Source organism: Cryptomeria japonica, chromosome 3 (assembly GCF_030272615.1).
Source record: "Cryptomeria japonica chromosome 3, Sugi_1.0, whole genome shotgun sequence".
NCBI classification, from domain to species: Eukaryota; Viridiplantae; Streptophyta; class Pinopsida; order Cupressales; family Cupressaceae; genus Cryptomeria; species Cryptomeria japonica.
This window is the reverse complement of record NC_081407.1, coordinates 656762913-656784071: the sequence shown is the minus strand read 5'-3', so window position 1 is coordinate 656784071 and position 21159 is coordinate 656762913. Positions and strand designations below refer to the sequence as shown.

Sequence of the window (21159 nt, the reverse complement as noted above, 5' to 3'; positions counted from 1 at the left end):
AAAACTAGTGGTATGATTTTGGATCATATTATTTCACACTAAACAGAAAGTCGGTTTGTGGGGTGATCTAAAGTTTGTTATTGTAAGTTGTTTAATTCAATCCCAATCCTTGCATTTGATAATAAAATTTATTCATAAAGTAAAAACTCTATTTGGCTGGAAGACATTGATTTCTGAATTCCTTAAATTTTACTATATGTTTTACAGTTGCTGGTATTCAGGTCTACCATGTATTTTCTTCTGTTGCAAATCCATAATAATTCCAGTAAGTTGTATAGGCTATTTTTGACCATTTTTGAAGTAATCTCTACATTGAAAAAAAAATAACTAGCAGAATTATGAAAGAAATTGCTCTTCTTTGCTGCAATAGAAGATTTTTACAATCACACTTAAAATAATACTTCTAAGATATCCTAACTGATGATAAAACAGATGAACTAAAAACAAGGATAATGCTGTCCTGTTGCAAAAAGAATCCAAAAAGCAGTCCGTATTGCTTTTAAAACAAGGCAAAGAAAAATAAACGTTCAAAGTTTGATAAACAGTGAACTAAAACCATGATAAAGAGACTGAATTTTGATAAACAGTGAACAAAAACCATCATAAAGAGACTGAATGATGGATTCACTTGGAGATGATGGGCAAGTTTGTACATGGATTTGTTGAAGCACCATCATGGGATTTTGAGCTATCATGGGATTTTGTTGCTGGTATTCAGGTCTACCATGTATTTTCTTCTGTTGCAAATCCATAATAATTCCAGTAAGTTGTATAGGCTATTTTTGACCATTTTTGAAGTAATCTCTACATTGAAAAAAAAATAACTAGCAGAATTATGAAAGAAATTGCTCTTCCTTGCTGCAATAGAAGATTTTTACAATCACACTTAAAATAATACTTCTAAGATATCCTAACTGATGATAAAACAGATGAACTAAAAACAAGGATAATGCTGTCCTGTTGCAAAAAGAATCAAAAAAGCAGTCTGTATTGCTTTTAAAACAAGGCAAAGAAAAATAAACGTTCAAAGTTTGATAAACAGTGAACAAAAACCATCATAAAGAGACTGAATGATGGATTCACTTGGAGATGATTGACAAGTTTGTAAATGGATTTGTTGAAGCACCATCATGGGATTTTGAGCTACAGATGCCATGAAAAGCACAAGGCATAACTCGAACACATAACATTAGGGACTGAATGACTATTGTAGTCTATGGAGAGCAATAGCTTGGCTTGCAAATGAGAGAGTATATTACAAAATTTTACATGGTTTCCTTCCTTTTAATAAAAATTTCATTTCATTTTCATATTTACCTATTCTACTGGAAAGAAATGGTACCTACCAAAACAGCCTGATTAAGCAACCAATCCTGAGCCCACCCGAAACATGATAAGGAAAAATAATACGCAGTCAGACACATGTAAGAGTAGAAGTTGTTTATAACACAGTAATTGCAGTCTCTATATTCCTTTTGAAATACAATGTTACCATCATGCTCCAAAACATGTTTGATTCATGTAAATTGAAGTAACAAAAACAGGGCTGTGAATTTTTTTGTCAGTTCTTACACCCATGGAAAATGGAACTACTTTACCCGAAAGCAGAGGCTCAATAGGCTGAATACAGTTGAGGATGGTAAAGGCCAGCAAAATGGAAAAACTTAGAAATGACTTCTACAACTGTGGAAATACTTGTGAAGACCAGAACAACTTCCTAGCGAAAAAAAAACAAGGTCTACCATTGTTCAACTAATTGTAGAGACAACCATTGAAAATTTACCTCCTTTGCCATGTCTAGCCTCCAGCTCATTAGCCACCATCACTTCGCATTTACAAGCAAAAAATTTTATACAAGAATCAAAATCCACAACATGGAAGACCTAAGAGTTATCACTATGCTATTGATTCAATTGAAGCAGATTTTGTGAATACATAACATTTATTTAAATTTGATCCATACACAAGATAGAGCTATGGCTCCATTCAATGAAGCGGTCAATTGTAGTTTTACAATGAATAAATAATAGATGAAGTATACTTATACATCAAAAAATGAATGTCAAAGTTAGTTCAAGCATAGAGTCAAAGTACACTTAGTTAAAAATCTCTCTCCTACACACACAAAATGAATAACTAGTTCACTCAAATAAGAAAGATATTAAACACCTCTCATACAAATAATGTGAGAGGCTCAAATTCAATTAAATGAAGTTAATTCACTCTCATACAAAATGAATACCAAAGTTCACTCAAATAAAGGGATGTCAAAGTTCAAGCACACACCATACACAAATAAGTGGATACCAATACACACACAAATAATAAGTGACTCACACTAAGTGAATGGGAATGCTGAAATATATATACAAATGGTAAATCAATTGAATAAGTGAATGCAAAAGTTCAAAGTCACATTTCACTCACAACAATGATTGTCCCAATTCACTCAATAAATTTAAGGGGACGCCAAGGTTCAAATAATACTTCAAATACATACATGAACCAAGTGAACATTATTGAAGTTTGGAAACATACACTCCACACACAATGATAGTTGACACATTTATATAGAAAAAAAATGAATGTCAAAATTAGATCAAGCATAGAGTCAAACAATTCACACAATGTAAATAACAAAATTAACTTACACACACATCCACTTCAGATGAAGTGAATGTCATAGTTAACTTTCAAGCATGCAAACACGTAGAAAACACAACAGCATCATTAAAGTGTTCTTATACACATTCCACACACAAAGTTAACATCAAAAGTTAATTTGTACATTTCACACAAATAATAACCAATCTTCATCCATATGTGCACAAAGAAGAAAGTTCTTTCATACACTTTCCATGCACACAAGTTAGAGCCAGAGTTTAACATATACAATTCACACAATGTTAGTACACACATATAAGGCAAACACTTTAGTTCAAACTTGCCAAATTACAAGCACACATGTAAATTGAAGGCTAGAATCATAAAACATGCTAAAGTGAACACACTACCACATAAAATGAATGCAAAAATTACATTCCAAACACATGATGAAACTCAAAAACATGCTTCACATAAAATTAGTTTAACCACTCAAGAAGTAAACATTTGAACTCAAACATACCAAATTACAAATACACAAGATGAATCACAAAGATAAAACAAACTCTTCCCATAAAATTAGTTTGGTCAATTCACATAATTTATTCAAACACAATCTATACATATATAAACACTAAAGTTCAAACTACCAACTAAAGTTAAAGGACACTACATATTTTGCAAGATAACTACATAGTTTACCAACCATATGATAACCTAGATGCAAACCTATCTGACAAAGACTTACATTTATCACCACCATTTTCGGCAACCTGCAGGTAGGAACATGGCCCAAATAAGAAACAGCCTGATGCCAGATGTTATGCAATTTGAAGTTTCCCTTTGCAATATAGAAAGGTATTAAGGAGATCCAAAGTAAATTATTTACCAAAATAGCAGGAATCATAGATGAATGAGACTAAACAACACTTTAAGGACAAATCCAGGTAAGCATATTTTTAGATATAGACACAACTCACATAATATAATGACATGCCTAACAAGTGGAACAGACAAATACCTTGTGTCACTGACTGTATTGTTACTAATACATGTAAAGATGCCACAAACACCCTAGAAATTTCAAATTAAAGACAAAACAAAAACTTCCTTACAGTTGAAACATAGAAGAGCAATGTACATACCTTGAGACAATTTCTATTTATGAAAATTTTTTACTAATCAATTGGATGTTCTACCAAACATAATTCAAATGATATGGAAAACACAATTAAGTAATCATAACACTTTAGTTAGCAACAAAAGACATGCAATGCTTATCACGCCCAAATCAAGCAACAGATACCAATTAATACAAATGAAACAATGAATTTTTGGTGGCAACCACGACAATAGAACTGCAATGTAGAATGACCAAAGCATAACTATGCCAATTCAAATACGTTTCGATTGGTACCTGGGAAATACCCTTGGCTTTAGGATCGGCCTCGTTATAGCTCTTCTTGAACTCCTCCCTGCCATTAAAATAGGATCAATAAGCAAACAACACAAATGTATGATTTTTCTATTAATCAATCAAAACAAAAGCAACTAAATATACTCAAACAAGGAAAAGACATGGAGTATGGAGTACGTGAATACAAGCAAGGAAAACATAGGCAGTACATGAATAAGAAGAAAGCAGTACATGGTAATTGTAGTCTCTATATTCCTTTTGAAATACAATGTTACTAGCATGGTCCAAAACATGTAAATTGAAGTAACAAAAACAAGGCTGTAAGTTTTTTATCAATTCTTACGCCCATAGAAAATGGAACTTATTTACCTGAAAGCATGGGCTGAACACTGTTGAGGATAGTGAAGGCCAGCAAAATGGACAGCTCAGAAAAGACTTCTAAAATTGTGGAACTGCAGCTTCCTTGTGGAAAACAATTATGAGCAAACAAAAATCAAGGCCTATCATGGTCGAACTAATTTACCATTGAAAAATTGCGATCCACACACAAAATATTTACAAAATACCATGAATGGAAAATGACAAAGAAAAAACCCAAAACTCAGAAGTAGAAGGAACAAAGGGCATGGCAATGCCAAAACAAAACAAAATACAGAATGGGGAACAATCTGAAAGGCAAACAAAACCAAAAAAAATAGCAACAGAATAGGAAACAATCTGCCCCTCTTCGCACAGATGAAATGCCCGTAAATAGAGATGAAATCCAGCTAAACAAGACCATTCTCCCTGGAAGACATTTGAGGACCGTTAACAGGCACGCTCCACTCGGACGAGAGAGTGAATTGTATTTGTATTTTTGTCATGTTTCATGTTTGCCATTTATATATGAATTTTATTTTATTTTAATTTTTGTTGTAAAAAACTATTAGTAATAATTATCTATTACATTTATATAGGTCATTTAATAGTAATTGATAAAAAATTAATCAATTAAATAAAAATATTTAGAGCATGTTGTGGGATTTTTCAATCAGAAAGGAGGGTCTTTCATCTCCTTAGTTAGTAGAGACAATTTAGTTGATTTTATTATGATTTAATTGATTTTATTAATAACATTGCTTTGTTGGATTTTGACATAGAAGGATCAAAATTCACTTGGTCAAATTGACAGCTTGGCCCTTCTCTCATCTTCGTAAATCTAGATTGAGTCTTAATTCAACATAATTAGTTGTCCTGTTGTTGTTGCTTTATGTCTACCTTTACTAGTATTGACTCATATCACTCCCCTATCATGTTTTGTATGGAGATGTTGGGCAATTGAAAATTCTTTCCCTTTAGATTTGAAAAAATGTGGACTCATCACATAGATTTTCAAAATAAAGTCAAAAAAAGGTAGAACATTAGTGTGGGGGGTTTTTATGTATAGGGTAACCAAAAAAAACATAACAATGTGAAGAACAATGTACAAGATTTTTGAACGAGAACTCCTTTGGATAGATTCTCGAGAAGAAAGGTAAAGTCAAATCAAAGTTGGATAAGATTTAATAATAAATTCAAGTCCTTATAAATAAGGATAAGATTTAATAATGAATTGAGATCTTATGTTAGAGAGAAGAATCTTCTAGCAAAGCTACACTCTTTTATAAATAAGGATGACTTTTGGAGGCAATATTTTAGAGCAATTTGACTTATAGAAGGAGACTAAAACACCAAATTATTTCATTAAGCACTCTCAAGAATAAAGCTTATAATGTGATTAATTATATTTTGATGGATGGAATCCACAATTTGGAGGAAAATGAGATAAGAAACAAACCTATAAGATTTTCATCTACCCTTCTATTTGGTAATAAAGAGATTGACTAGTTAATAAGGTATTCTTGAGGAGATTCCAAAATTGATTGATGAGAATGGTAATAGTTAGATTGACACTACCCTCATTAAAGAATAAATTAAGGTTTGTTAAATGTTAAGCTTCTAGATTCAACTGTGTGTGTTTTGTTTGCATCAATGTTTCGGATCACACTCCATGATCCATCATCATGATGCGAGAGCTAATGAGAGTAAAAAAGTGGATAAATTGTAGACCAAATAGCTTAAAAAGGAGAAGATGGGGTAGATGAGAAGCACAACTAGCTAGGAATAAAAAATAAAAATTTTAAAAAATCAAGAATAGAAAAAAGAAAGGACCGCGACGAGGCTAAGAAGCAAAGGAACAACCCATACAAAAAAGAAATTCAAACACATTTAAGAAAGTGCACAAAAGGAAAAAAATAAAATTATATATATATATATATATATATATATATATATAGAGAGAGAGAGAGAGAGAGAGAGAGAGAGAGAGAGAGAGAGAGAGACACACACACACACACACATATAAATGTGTAAATGTGGGAGTGTGTGTAAATACATAAATGTAAGGATGTGTGTGTGTGTGTGTGTGTGTGTCTGTATATATATGTATATATGTATATGTATGCGTGTGTGTGTGCACATGTGTGTATATATATGTACGTGCACATATATAAGATAAAAAATGAGCACACATACAAAAGTGCAAAATACAAATATATGGGAGCACAAATAAATAATGTGTGTGTGTGTGTGTGTGATGATCAAAGAGAAGGAAATGAGAAAGACTAAAATAGAACTTGACAAGAAAAGGAACCAAAACACAAAGAACTAAACTGTAACCTAACCAAAGAACAAAAAGAAAAAAGAAAAACACAAGGGAGCTAAGGAGGGGGGAGGGATGGGATTTTGAGGCTAGATAAAAGAGGATACCATGATGGACTTAATGTCCATCCCTCATCACAATTTAGGTTAGAAGGGTGGTTACTAATTTCTATAGCCTCCTTGAGCTTCCATTTGAAGAAATTATCTTCCTTAGAAAGGATTTTGGTATGCTCTATATAGATATGATGTTTGGTGGCGAAGGAGTGGTTAACCAAAGCGAACTTGAGAACTGTTGAAATCAAGGAAAATTGAGAGGGGGGGTGAATCAGTGTTCTACATTCTTTAACTTTATTAAATTGTTCTTTCAACCACTTAATGCATGTGAACAAAAGAAAGATGCAAGAACATAAAGTAAATAACCACAACACCATAACACCAAGATTTTTGTACATGGAAACCCGGTTAAGGGAAAAACCACTGTGGGGATGAACCCACAAAATAAGTATACTCTACAGAAGTATAGAAATATTACAATTAGGGAGTGCACATGCATTCAAGCACGGTGCCTAGAGCTAACTGCTCAAAAGAGAGAGGCTCATTGCCTACAACTAAAATACAAAGATTACAGATCATTAGAAATGATGAACAACATCTACAAATGCCAATGTCCAATTTTGTTTAAGCATTGTAGACACCTAAAATTGTCATGTCTAATTAAATAAATATTTTATTTATTTAATTTATTTAGCCTAATTCTTCTATTAATTAAATAAATCTTTATTTATTTAATTAATTCATTTATCCTCTTCTAGCCTTATTTCTCATTTAAATAAATACATTTATTTATTTAAATTATCCTTTTCCTAAATTAAATAAATATCTTATTTATTTAATTGATCCCACTTCTTCTTAATTAAATGAATCTTTATTTATTTAATTAATTCATTAGCCTTTTCTACCTATGACACATGTCATTCATCTCTTAATTCCTACACTACCTACCCTCTCATTATTTTCTTATTTCCTCTACCTACCCTCTAATCATAGCCGACCATTTATCTTTTACACCTCTTAATCTTATCCCTCCATTTCTTATAGTATCTTCTATATAAGGAGATTCTTCCTTCATTATCAACCCTAACTAATCAACCAATCTACACAAAACTCACTCACTATGCATTCAGCCCCCCCGTTGACTACTTGACTACACTACGCTTTTGAACATAGGCGATCCTACTTACAACCACATTCCGTTCTTTGTTGAGCTCTTGTGCACATAAAATCTAAGAGCAAATATATCAAGCAAGATCAATGAAGATAGAAAGAATGGAGATCCAAACCCTATTGGACATGTGATGGTATAATCTTTGTGATTTCATTTGATTTGCATTGTCTTAGGTAATCTTCATATGTTATGGTGGATCTTTGTTGTTGTTAGGCTAGGGTTTTGTGGTTGAATTCATTTAGCCTTTCAATATCATTATTATTGTTATCCATTTTCACCATAAACAAGCACAATACATGAATTTTATACACCTCATCTCTCACTGCTCTGTTACACTGTCTTGTTATAATCCAAAGCACCAATCTCTATCTTGTGCACGTGAAACTGTGCATAATCGATCACTAACACCTTCCACACATCTAAAATGATCAAAATCATCACTCTTATATATCCACAACAATAAATTATATTGGCTACATGTTGGCATAAGAATGTTTAATTATTTTTTGAATCGTGTCCAAATTGGCGGCAAAATCTGAACTCAAATGCTAGTGCGGACCAAAACAATCGAACACATGCTACCACATATGTCAGCTAAACATCCTCAATTACAAAAATAATCTCCAAAGTCACTCCACTTAATCCGCATAAGGATTTATCATGCTAGTCGGTTGTATTGCATTGTTAAACCAAAACCCAATACACTGGATCTTCTAACTCACACATCAATCATCACCAGAGGCTAAAATTCTAGAATAAGGTACTCCATACATCTATCAATCTTTCCTTAGATCCACAACACAAAATATTAACCTGAAACAAAATACCAACCAAAGTACCAAACACCGTCAAACGCTTTGTTCTAAGCTTGTTAGACTTAAACCAATCTTCAATCCGACTTCCGGCATAAGGAAATCATTCACTGCAGATGGATACACTAACTTGAGTTGTCATCAATGACAATGGGTCTGAAAACATGTGCAGTGTCTTTTGCCAACAAGAACCCACTCATGTTTGATGTTCGATGTCTGCATTGTGCTCTTTGATCCAAATTTTGATAGAACGAGTTGTTTCACCTATGTATGGGATGCCACAAGAATAGACAACTCTATAGACTCCAAAATATAGGAAGCTATCTTTAAGGTCTTTAAGAGAAGGAATGTGGTTCTTCAAGGTGGAAAAAAGCTTGAAAGCACATCAAATGCCCTTATTGAGGAGGATTTTGGAGATCTTATGGGAAAGGCCTACAATGTAAGGAAGGGTGGTGGAGGGAGGAATGGAGGGAGTGGATGATTTAGGTTTGGAAGAGAAGGAGGACTTGAGTTGGTTGAAAGTTCTAGAGATTTTCTTATTGTTGTAACCATTCAACAGGAAGACATGGCCAAGGTAATCTAGCTCTTGGTTTAAGTTTGCAGCGTCACAAATATGAAGAGCACAAGAGGTCAAGGTTTTGAGGATGCTAGCTTTTTAGGCTAGGTGGAGGTGAGAAGAAGAGTGGAGGTAAAGATTAGTGTGGGTGGATTTGTAGTAGATGGTATGGCATAGGGTATCATCTAGATTCTTAAAGAGAAAAATATCAAGGAAGGGGAGATGGTTGCCTGACTCAATCTCTTTGGTGAAAGAGATACAAGGGGCCAAACTACTTTCTCATAGATAACACCTTGGAAAGAGAAGAAAATGGACCTGAGACAGAACTCAACCAAGGAGGTCGTGTGTGTGTGTGTGTCTATATATGCATACATATACATATACATATACATATATATGTATATATATTGTTACTATTTACTAAGTTGTCATTAGTTTTATGCCCAAAGTCATTCTATATAGGCATACATATACATATACATATACATATATATGTATATGTATATGTACATATATTGTTACTATTTACTAAGTTGTCATTAGTTTTATGCCCAAAGTCATTCTATATACATATACATATACATATACATATACATATACATATACATATATGTATATGTATATGTATATGTATATGTATATATATACATATACATATACATATATGTATATATGTATATGTATATGTATATATATTGTTACTATTTACTAAGTTGTCATTAGTTTTATGCCCAAAGTCATTCTATATACTCTAGTCGGTAAATACTACTGAAAAGTCCAGTCAGTAAACACCAAGGTCACCAGTGTCGGTTAACAGAAGAAAGACAAGTCACCGAGATGATACACACTGAGCTGTGAACCGAGACATATGCAGACTATCTACCGAGTAAGGTTTATATGTTTACCAAGCAGCAAAGAAGGAATACTGAGTTAATTTGAACCAAGTGAAAATGTGTTACCAGATTCAATGAACCTAGACACACATGTGAAACGTGTTACATAATTAGAGAAGATGAAATTGTTACTACATTGGAAATTGCATTTAAAAGATTTAGTATGATTTTGAGGAAGAATATCCAATGAAGTAATTTCTATGTTTTTTTTCATTCAATAAAACATGTTTATATGATCGAAGCATGAACAGATCATCATCTCAGAGATCTATATAAACAAAATGATTTGAGTAGATGATATGATATGAAAAAAAGTCAATCAAGAAAAGAGACACAAAGGAATGACATAGTTCAGTATGAAGAAAGAAGATTGACAGAGATAATCACAGGCTACCGAGAAGGTTTCGAAAAACAGTTTAAGGAACAAAGTATACAAAAGTGGTTACCGAGTTGATTTATCAATTACCGAGGAATGCTATGAGCAAGGCAATTTTATATTGAGCACATAGAGTCTGCTACAACAATTTAGATGTGAAGTTGCAGATATTTTGTAAAGATTTTGATTGAAATATTAAGTTGTAATAGAAACCTTTAATAGGGTAAAAGACTTTAATAAAGTCTATAAATTGTAAAGCCTTTAACCAGGTACAACATTTTGTAGAAGTGTTTGTAAAATCCTTTAACAAGGTAGATCTAAAGATCTTTACACTCCTAACAGGGTAAGCTATCAGAAATGGCTAAACATGTAGCTCTAACCGGGCAATCTTGATTACTACAGTAATGAAGTTGTGGGTGCCATCCCCACTGCAGTTTTTCTCTCTAACCAAGAGTTTCTGCATGACCAAAAAACATTGTGTTATGGAGTGATATTTTGATGCATGTTATTTTATGATTATGTTTTAGTATTATATATCTTTTAGGTCAGCAATACATAGTTTGTGTTTATCAGTAAAACTGTTTATCAAGAAAAGTTTTGAAGTACTGATTCACCCCTCCCCTCTTAGTACATTAGCCTTCCAAGTAAGACCTAACAATTAGTATCAGAGCTTTACTCTTGGTAAAGGGTCTAACAGCCTAAAGAGAAAGATCCTATCAATGGAAAGCTATAAACAATCTCGTTGGATTGTGAATCTTCAAGAAGAATTGGATCATGCTAATCAAATGATTACAGATATGCAGAGGCAAATGCAGAGATCATTGAAAGTCAGAAGAAGGTTGTCTGATGATTTATAGGACTCACAAGAGTTGGTAGAACAAATTGAGTCATCATCTGAGAACAACATATCAGAAGAATCTAAAGAAATGATTGCAAAACTGAAAGAAAAGAACAAAGCACTTAGTGAACAACTAAAAGCAATGAGAAGGGAACATGAGTATTTTAGCACACAGATGACTGGAAATCTTGATGCATTGAGAACAGCTGAAGATAATAAGTGAACTATAGAAGGAGAAAAACTACAGCTAGAAGCAATAGTGTCTGCAAAGAATGATGAAATATCAAGGATGACTGTAGTTCAACATAATCTGTCTGATCAATTGGACTATGCACATCATGAAGCTACACTAAAAGAAAATGAGAACCAAGCGTTAAAACTTGAAATATCAAGATTGATCGATGAACTAGAAGCAGAAAAGAAGTCAAAAGAAACATTGAGGAAAAGCCATGAAGCATCAAGAATGTTGGATGGGCAACTGAATATGAGAAAACCCAACAAAAATGCAAGACTCAGTTACAAAGGAAACAACTCTACTGAGAAAGGGATCAACACTACTAAGAAAGGAGAATCATCAAAGAAAGCTGGAAACAAAGAGAACATCAAGGACAAGAAGCCTATTTGCAACTACTGTGGAAAACAAGGACACACTGCCAACGTTTGCTGAATCAGAAAAGATAAGCAACCGAATATTACTAGGTTTAATGGTTATTGTTACAATTGCAAAAAGTATGGTCACACATCTAAGCAATGTAGAACAAAGTCTATCAACAATTATCAGAAGGCAAAATACAAAGGGTTTTGCAAAAATTGCAATAGATATGGACACAATACCAAGAAATGTTGGTTTAAGTAGAAAAACTATATGTGGACTCCACACTGAGCAAACACTAGAAGCTACCGAACTCACACAAATCTCAATCGACAATATACTTCAGTACCATGCGATTACAATACAAGAATTTGGTGTGAATGTTGTGGAAGATATGGACATATAAGTGCAAACTGTATGATAATGTTTGGAATGAACAACCGGAGATCATGGAGAAGTCCAGGAATGGCATGTTTTCATCATCACAAAGTCGGACACATAGCTAAAGACTGCGAGACCAACTGAGAAGAGATATTGAGGAGATAAAAAGCAAATTGCAGAAATTTTGGAAAAAGAAGGAAAATGTGTCAACCAATGAAGGAAGCACCTTACCTATCGAGTTAGGTGCATCTACTTTGGATTAGTCAATAAAGGTATGGAGTGACTGCATTCTCAAAGGTTAGATCTTAACAGTTCCTATGTATTCATGCACTTAATTTCAAAATCTACATAGATAAGATGCAATAGCAAGTTTGAAAAATTATCTAGTCTTTTGATTTAGCAGAGAAGTCGGTAAAAGTAATAAGCCTGTCTAGTCGGTAAAAGCTTATAAGAGAGTTAGTCGGTAAAGTGAAACCAAGTGCATTTAATGCCTATTTAACCTAACCACACAAATCCCGATAAGGTCAAAAGAAGGTATTAAAAGTATTGAGCGTAGTCATTTTTCACTTTCCAGTTTTCAAAGTGCAGAATAGAGTAGAGCGAATCAAAAGGCGATCAAACATTTCCAAGAGCGAATTCAAGGTATTTAGCAAATCTAAAACCACACTTTTAGCAGTTAACCGATCAAGTCAAGTTGTGAATATTTGCGAAGTATTTACTAAAGTTGGAAGCATTTTCTGGTTATTTGAAACCCTAAGCTATTTTGTAAGAAGAATTTCAGTTTGAAATGGCTCCCAAAGTTCAGAAACCCGTTGTAGTAGAGACCATTGAGAAGCCTACACTGAAATACACCTTACCTCCCAAAGTGGCTTCCGAACCTGATGAGAAAACTACATTTTCTCTTATTCCGGATAGGGTTCTCTTGATCAAAGATGTTAGATTTTATACCAAGTGCAGAGTTGATGAGCTAGGTCACACTGAGATTAAGGATATGTATGATAAATTGTGCACCGATGGAAATCTGGACAACAAGTTTGAGCATATCAAAGTCAAGGGATTAACCGAAGCCCTAACCTACTCTCGAGTCTTCAAACCCCAATGGGTCAAATTTGTCTTGAGCTGAGTACATGACAATTTTATGTGGCTAGAGGATCAACCTTTCAAGATCACCAAGGAGATTATTCACATGATAACCGGATACCCTATATTTGACCATGCTCGAGCACAGAAGATGATTTCACAGAAGGAATTGATAACTTTAACAGGAGTTGAGTCTGATAGTAGAGGTCTTAAGTTGAACAATGTGACAGATGCAGAACTTAATTTTGCTATTAGAGTTATTGGTTATTGTTTCTTCCAGTCGGCAAGAGAAAATAGTATACCGTGTGTAGCTGTAGATTTGGCCTATAAAATTGTTAAAAAGGGTATGCAAATTGATTTATGTGAAGTGTTCTTGAAGAATCTTTTTGAAAATCTAAATACAATAAGGAAACCGAAGAAGAAGAATACTACTAACACACTAAAGTTTGGGTCACTATTAGTATGTATGTTCTTCTATTTTTAGAAGTTCTTTCCATCAGTCGGTAACGTTGTTTGGGAATTACACCGACCTATCACCCATCAAATAAATGATTTCATCAATCAGCTAGGTGATAATTTCAACATGATAAAGGATGATTACTTCAACAAATTCTAGGAAAAGATGCATAGCAAGTACAGGATTCCACCTCAACTAGTGGAAAAATACAAGGATACTATATGTTTTGAATTGGATACAGACTACTATTATGTCAATGAGTAGAACCCAGGACTCAATCATTACCACCTATGGGCTATGAGATAGATTTTGACATTTCTCAACAACAGATAGATTCCTTTTTAGCACTTCCAAGGCATGCTACTGAGAAAAGATATGGCACCTATGAAGAGGTGAAAGAAAAAGTAAAAATGAGCATTGTTGTACCAAAGGCTACCAGAAAAGCCACAAGAATGATCAAGGACTTAACTAAAAAGTTTGGAGAAGGTTCTACCTCCACTCCTACTAAGAGTGATCAACTTTCAATCGAGGAAGAATCTGAAGCTCAAGATGTAGCAATTACACTGAGCACCGAGTTACCAAAGGGCAAAATTTTGAAAAGAAAGAAACAGGATGCAACCAAGGTATCACCGACCCCACCAGTGAAGTGATCAAACACTAGATCATTTGTTGTGTCACCCGGTAAGAAGAAAAATAATGTAGAAATGCCTAAGGTTACAAAAAATTATAGAAAGAAGAACAAAAGACTAATTTTGGATAAAGAGGGAAGTGACACAGAGTCAGGAGATGTAAATAAACTTCAGATTGTAAAAAGCACAAAGGAAGATGTACATAGTGTTGACAATTTTTGTACAAAATTGAAGGAATATGGTGGATTTGGGTCATTTAGATATGTAAAATATGATACTAGAACAGATGAAGAAAAGAGGCAAATAGAAGAGACTATATGATCAGGATTAAATTGGGAAAATATTGAAATCTAATTTTTTCCAAAATTTTATATGTTTTAGTAAATTGCAATTTTGAGGGTCTTAGGTGCATTTCTGGACAAATATGGTGTTTCCGAAATTTGGTTCTAGATTATTTGAATACCTTTCCAACGCATCAAACGGTTTGTAATTCGGAGCTAGGATGAGAAAGTTATGCCTTCTCAAAGTGGACTGAAATTTTATATTTAGTTTTTTTGATAATTTTGATAGTTTTAATAGTTTAATTGTAATAAACATTATGATGACTCTTCATTTCAATTCCAAGGGATTTGTGTGACCCTTGGGATACATTCGACTTGTATAAACTCCAATTTTGAATAGAATGGAGACAGTTTTTGGTTTGCAATCTTCTTGTTGTCAATTTTTGTTGCAATCTACAATACCGCAGGTATCACACTAGGTATTGTAATCTGGTTTTCTTAAATCAGATCACTGTAATTAGTACACTTTTCAAGTTCCGAGTAGTTCCATTGGAAGTGACTGGTTTTCTTCCAAAAGCTTATATTCACATATTGATAATAGATGGAAATATGTTGTGGACTCGGAGAAGCAAATAAGAGAAAGAGTTTTGGTACATCTCTTTCTAGATATGTCGGTAGATGAAATAAAAGATCACTTGAAAAACTACCAGATAAATTTTCAAGTAAAACAAAGAGCCTTAAAAATGATGAATGGACTATATCTAGAAGTTGAAAATGAAACCAAAGAAAAATGGAAGAAGATATTCAGGATTCAGACTGAAGAGCCAAAAGGTGAAGAAGAAATAGTTGACTTCACCGAGCAAGATCCTGCTTCCACTATTCAAATAGATGAGGATGTAATAGACACTGAAGCATAGGACAGAGAAATGATAGAAGGAAACGCCTATGCCAAACTGGTGTCAAGTGAATCAGTTTTGGAACAGGTCAAGTCCTATCCTCCGCTCACCCAACAAGTCTCAGCCGAGAAACCTCAGGACACAGATGAAGGCACAGAGGCTCCAAAGGATAAACAAGATGAACCTACCTCTCAGGCCACAGGCGAGCAAACTTCACAAGTACCTTCAAGCACCGAGACAATTGCCACTGATACTTCATGCAAGGAAACATCGAAGGGTAAAATAGAGGCTATAGGAACTGACAAAAGTGTTGCCTCTACCGAGCAACATACCGAGGAAGGAAAAGTCTCCAAAGCCATTGTACCCATTCAATTGGCAAAGTTATCATCATCAAAGGAAAAGAAAGCAAAAAGACATAGTTTTAAGATTGATCTGTCAAAGCCTATTTTGCTACCAAATGTTGACTTGAAAAATTGAAGGGGCAAGCACTAATAGAATTCGGTGAGCTTTGTAAAGCCAAAGCAGAGCAGGAAAGATAGACAGCTATTCAACAGAAGAACTGGGTACTTCAGAAGGTCAAAACATTATTGACAGATATGATACCTGAAGCTACCATCAATAAAGATGATGTCATCCATGTGCAACTGGATGAACTACTCACTCAATTGGAGGAATTTGGAGTAGAAGCATCAGAATACCTTAGCAAATTGAAGGAAAAAAAGCGAACTGCTAGGATGATTAAAGAAGTGCAAAAAGCAATTGCTATAGGTAAAATAAAGCTTATTGAATTCATTGCTGAGTTGTCCCCTCAACTCAAGCATATTATTTATTTATTCCAGAAGTTATGTACATTTTCATTCTTTATCAAAGACATCCAGAATAAGATGAAAGTCATTGAAAAAGAGATCACCGATCTCTCAAATAAATTGACTACTGAGCCAAATTTTCTTCACAATTTTTATACAAAGCTACAAACACTTATGGGTCAACAGTTAGAACTTCGGAATGAAGAGCATAAAATAAGCATGGATATCATGACTCTTCAGACATTATTTATTCCCCATTTGTCATCAGTTCAAGACCAGATCAACTGAGCTACCCAATTATCAACTCAAGCAGAGGGAAGCACTTTAGATGGTTTGATAACACTGTTAGCTGATATTACAGCTCAGAATACAATATTGGACAGTGTCAAAGATGCACTTAAGAACACTCTTACAGAAGCTTGTACTAAGTATAAATCTATTTTTGATTAGTTACGCCACCTAATGGTAAGTAGTTTTGATGTTTGTCAAAAAGGGGGAGTGTACCAAACATGACCGAGCATGAATATCTGAGTATACTGAGTATACAGAGTATTTGAGTGTACAGTTAAAATTGTCAGGAGGAGCATGTATCATCAAGAACAAGAAATCAAGATATGTACACAAAAGATTGATAAGGGGAGTATGTATTTAAGTATGTATTTGAACATTGTATATACCGACATTTCAGTTTATTTTGCAAGTATATAGATTTTGTATTATGACTTTGAAAGGAGTTTTGTCAAACATACCAAACTAATGTCAAAAGGGGAGATTATTACTATTTACGAAGTTGTCAATAGTTTTATGCCCAAAGTCATTCTATATACTCTAGTTGGTTAATACTGCCGAAAAGTCCAGTCGGTAAACACCAAGGTCACCGGTGTCGGTTAATAGAAGAAAGACAAGTCGCTGAGATGATACACACCAAGCTGTGAACCGAGACATATGTAGACTGTCTACCGAGTAAGGTTTATATGTTTACTGAGCAGCAAAGAAGGAATATCGAGTTAATCTGAACCGAGTGAAAATATGTTACCAGATTCAATGAACCTAGACACACATGTGAAATGTGTTACATAATTCGAGAAGATGAAACCATTGCTACATTGGAAATTGCATTTAAAAGATTTAGTATGATTTTGAGGAAGAATATCCAATGAAGTAATTTCTATGTTTTTTTTCATTCAATAAAACATGTTTGTATGATCGAAGCATGAACAGATCATCATCTCAGAGATCTATATAAACAGAATGATTTGAGTAGATGATATGATATGAAAAAAAAGTCAATCAAGAAAAGAGACACAAAGGAATGACATAGTTCAGTATGAAGAAAGAATATTGACAGAGATAATCATAGGCTATCGAGAAGGTTTCAGAAAACAGTTTAAGGAACAGAGTATACAGAAGTGGTTACCGAGTTGATTTATCAATTATCAAGGAATGCTATGAGCAAGGTAATTTTATATTGAGCACATAGAGTCTGCTACAACATTTTAGATGTGAAGTTGTAGATATTTTGTAAAGATTTTGATTGAAATATTAAGTTGTAATAGAAACCTTTAATAGGGTAAAAGACTCTAATAAAGTCTATAAATTGTAAAGCCTTTAACCAGGTACAACATTTTGTAGAAGTGTTTGTAAAATCCTTTAACAAGGTAGATTTAAAGATCTTTATACTCCCAACAGGGTAAGCTATCAGAAATGGCTAAACATGTAGCTCTAACCGAGCAATCTTGATTACTGCAGTAGTGAAGTTGTGGGTGCTATCCCCACCGCAGTTTTTCTCTCTAACCAAGAGTTTCTGCATGACCAAAAATCATTGTGTTATAGAGTGATATTTTGATGCATGTTATTTTATGATTATGTTTCAGTATTATATATCTTTTAGATCAACAATACATAGTTTGTGTTTATCAGTAAAACTGTTTATCAAGAAAAGTTTTGAAGTATTGATTCACCCCTCCCCTCTTAGTACATTAGCCTTCCAAGTAAGACCTAACAATGTATATGTATATGTATATGTATACGTATGTGTGTGTATGTATAAATATATGTACATGTGTGTGTATGTATACATATATACATACATATACATATACATATACATATACATATACATATACATATACATATACATATACATATACATATACATATACATATGTGTGTGTGTGTACATATATATGTGTGTGTGTGTGTGTATGTGCTGTGTATATATGTATATATATGTGGGTGCACACACACACACGCACACACACACACACACACATGCATTTATGCACTTTCTTATGCATTTGATTTGTTTTTTGTATGGGTTGTTCCTTTGTTTCTTAGCCTCTTTGTGCTCCTCTCTTTTTTCTATTCTTAATTTTTTTTTAAATTTCTATTCCTAGTTAGTTGTGCTTCTGATCTACCCCCTCCTCTCCTTTTTAAGCTATTTGGTTTGCAATTTATCCACTTTTTTCCTCTCATTAGCTCTCTCATCTTGATGATGATCATGGAGTGTGATCCAAAATGTTGATGCAAACAAAACACACACAGTTGAATCCAAAATATTTGCATTTAACATTCATCATAAACTGTGGAAATTAAATATCTCTAAATTAAGGTTTCCAAGTGCCTTCTTTGAAGGTAAAAATGCTCCTAGACTAGATGAATTTCCTCACTCTTTCCTCCATATGTATTTGGACATTGTTAACTTAACAACATTATTTTTGCCTCTAGGGAGTTTTTTGATAGTGGAAGAGTGTTAAAGGAATTGATTTCTTTAGTACCTTTTTAATAGCTGGAGGGATATCTGACAAGGAGACCCTATTTCTCCCCCCCCCCCCCTTTTTTTGATATCTCAGAGGTGTCCCCAGGACTCACTTGGGACCCTGTTACCAAGTCAGACCAAGGAAGGTGAGACTAAATTCTTTGGGCGGCCGCAAGCTAAACCCACATACCCCACCTAAGCGTGGCTACGTAAATCGGCTCTTTCAGATGGGATGAGGTTTGAACCCGCATTGATTGTATGTGTCTTTCAATGGCTCAACCAACTGGTCTACACCCTGAGGGTGCCTTTTTTTTTTTTTTTTCTAAAGATTTAAGAATAAATTTACAAAAAGTGGTTTGTAGAGGTAGTTTAAAAGGCATTCATTCTACCTCTATGTAGCTTCTTTCTCTCATCAATAGCTTTTTGGTGAAACTATCATTATGGGAGAATCTTGAATCACTAAAGCTAAAGAACCTCAAAAGAACCATCTCTAATTATGAAAATGCTTTTGGTAAAAAAATGTCTCACCCAAATTACTACTTATAGACACCAAAAATGATGCCACTTTCACCGTCATTATCTTTTCATAGCCCATCAATACATATTATCACCTTGTCATCATTCATCACCTATGATCCCTAATTCTTAATAATTTAATTAAATTAGGATAAAATTATTTGTCAATTTAATAAATTATCGTCTATTAATTATTGAGTTATTTATTTCATATTTATTCACAAATCTGACCATTTGTTTATTTTATAGATATTATCCATTAATAAATTGATATAATATTAATTTCCACCTCATGTACACCTATAATTCATTTAAGGAATTATTGCATTTTTTAACACAATCACCTATTACACTGTCTAGTCGAACCAATTCACTTAGACTTACTTCTAGTCCCATTCACCTATCCAAACCATTTCACTTCCCATGCAGTTAGTTAACTATTCTATGCAAATAGGCAACTCTCCTTAATTTTTTATTTACTTAGTTAACTCCTTATAGGTAGTTCACTCGTCAATTATCTTTGACATCTCCCCAATCAATTGGAGTTGATGAATAACAATTATTTTAATTAAAAGTCAAATTTGTGCAACTCTTCTATGATTTCCACCTCTCCTCATGAGCTCCCCTAATCATGGATCAAACTTGAGTTTCCATATTGAATACTAGATATTCATCTAATTCTCTTGAAATCATATAAATCAAATCCATTACTCATATTTCCATAAGAATTTATTTAGAATTCCATACTATATCAGTTCAATATCTAGGGAATGCAATCATTAAGCTAGAAAATTGAGCAACTACATTCCAAAATGAGAAAACATTCATGTTATCCTTGATCTAAGGTTTGCACATGTGTAGAATTTAAGTATGTATTTTTTTTATTGTCATGCTTATAAAATTATACTATTTGCTTACATTCACTATTTTTTTCTTGAACATGTTGAATATGAGATAACAAAATGTTGCTCATATTCTTCGATAGCAAGTGGATCACCTTTTAAATATCTTGGGTTGTTATTATTTCATGGTACTATTTCAGAATATTTTTAGAAAAGTATCTTCAAAGGTTTTAATGTAATCTAATGGCTAGAAGGGGACCCTCCTTAAACAAGCTAATTTAGTTGATTAAAGCTATTTTGCAAATCTTTCTGGTGCGTAGCTTGAGTTTTCTTTTTTGTTCAAAAAATGCTAGGAACTTATATGTGCTCACAACCTTAGTTAAAGAATATAGAATATCCATCAAAGTCTCTACCTTAAACAACTTCACCCTTCCATCCTTGACCATATCTTTGGCAAAATGATACTAATCATCAATGTGCTTGGTCCTAACATGAAAGTTTGGATTCCTAGCTAGGCAAAT

The 21159-nt window shown here is 33.6% G+C and overlaps 1 protein-coding gene across 6 annotated transcripts; it reads right to left on the bottom strand.

The window, feature by feature from the left end:
- Nucleotides 1-336: 336 nt before the first annotated feature.
- Nucleotides 337-4858, bottom strand: LOC131855881 (uncharacterized). 6 transcript variants are annotated; one of them, XR_009372075.1, is made up of 6 exons: nt 4391-4857; nt 4022-4079; nt 3353-3377; nt 1784-1825; nt 1347-1373; nt 337-737 (listed from the first exon to the last, which is right to left on the bottom strand). XR_009372075.1 is itself a non-coding variant. In XM_059218505.1 (5 exons), the coding sequence occupies exons 2-5, from the start codon at nt 4398-4400 to the stop codon at nt 528-530; spliced, it is 303 nt and encodes a 100-aa protein (XP_059074488.1). In that variant the 5' UTR covers nt 4401-4483; nt 4755-4857; the 3' UTR covers nt 337-527. The 6 variants fall into 6 exon arrangements, 2 of the variants coding, with proteins under 2 accessions (XP_059074488.1, XP_059074487.1); XR_009372073.1 differs by lacking the exon at nt 1347-1373; XM_059218505.1 differs by lacking the exons at nt 1347-1373; nt 1784-1825 and having other exon boundaries at nt 4391-4483; nt 4755-4857.
- Between the last annotated feature and the right edge of the window lie 16301 nt (nt 4859-21159).

What these genes read in the sequence shown, in the direction of transcription:
- LOC131855881 (XM_059218504.1), bottom strand. An exon ending in AAGCCAAGGGTATTTCCCAG is followed by an intron (nt 3,378 to 4,021) that starts GTACCAATCGAA and finishes TCCTACCTGCAG; the next exon opens with GTTGCCGAAAATGGTGGTGA. An exon ending in CGAAAATGGTGGTGATAAAT is followed by an intron (nt 738 to 3,352) that starts GTAAGTCTTTGT and finishes GATTTGCAACAG; the next exon opens with AAGAAAATACATGGTAGACC.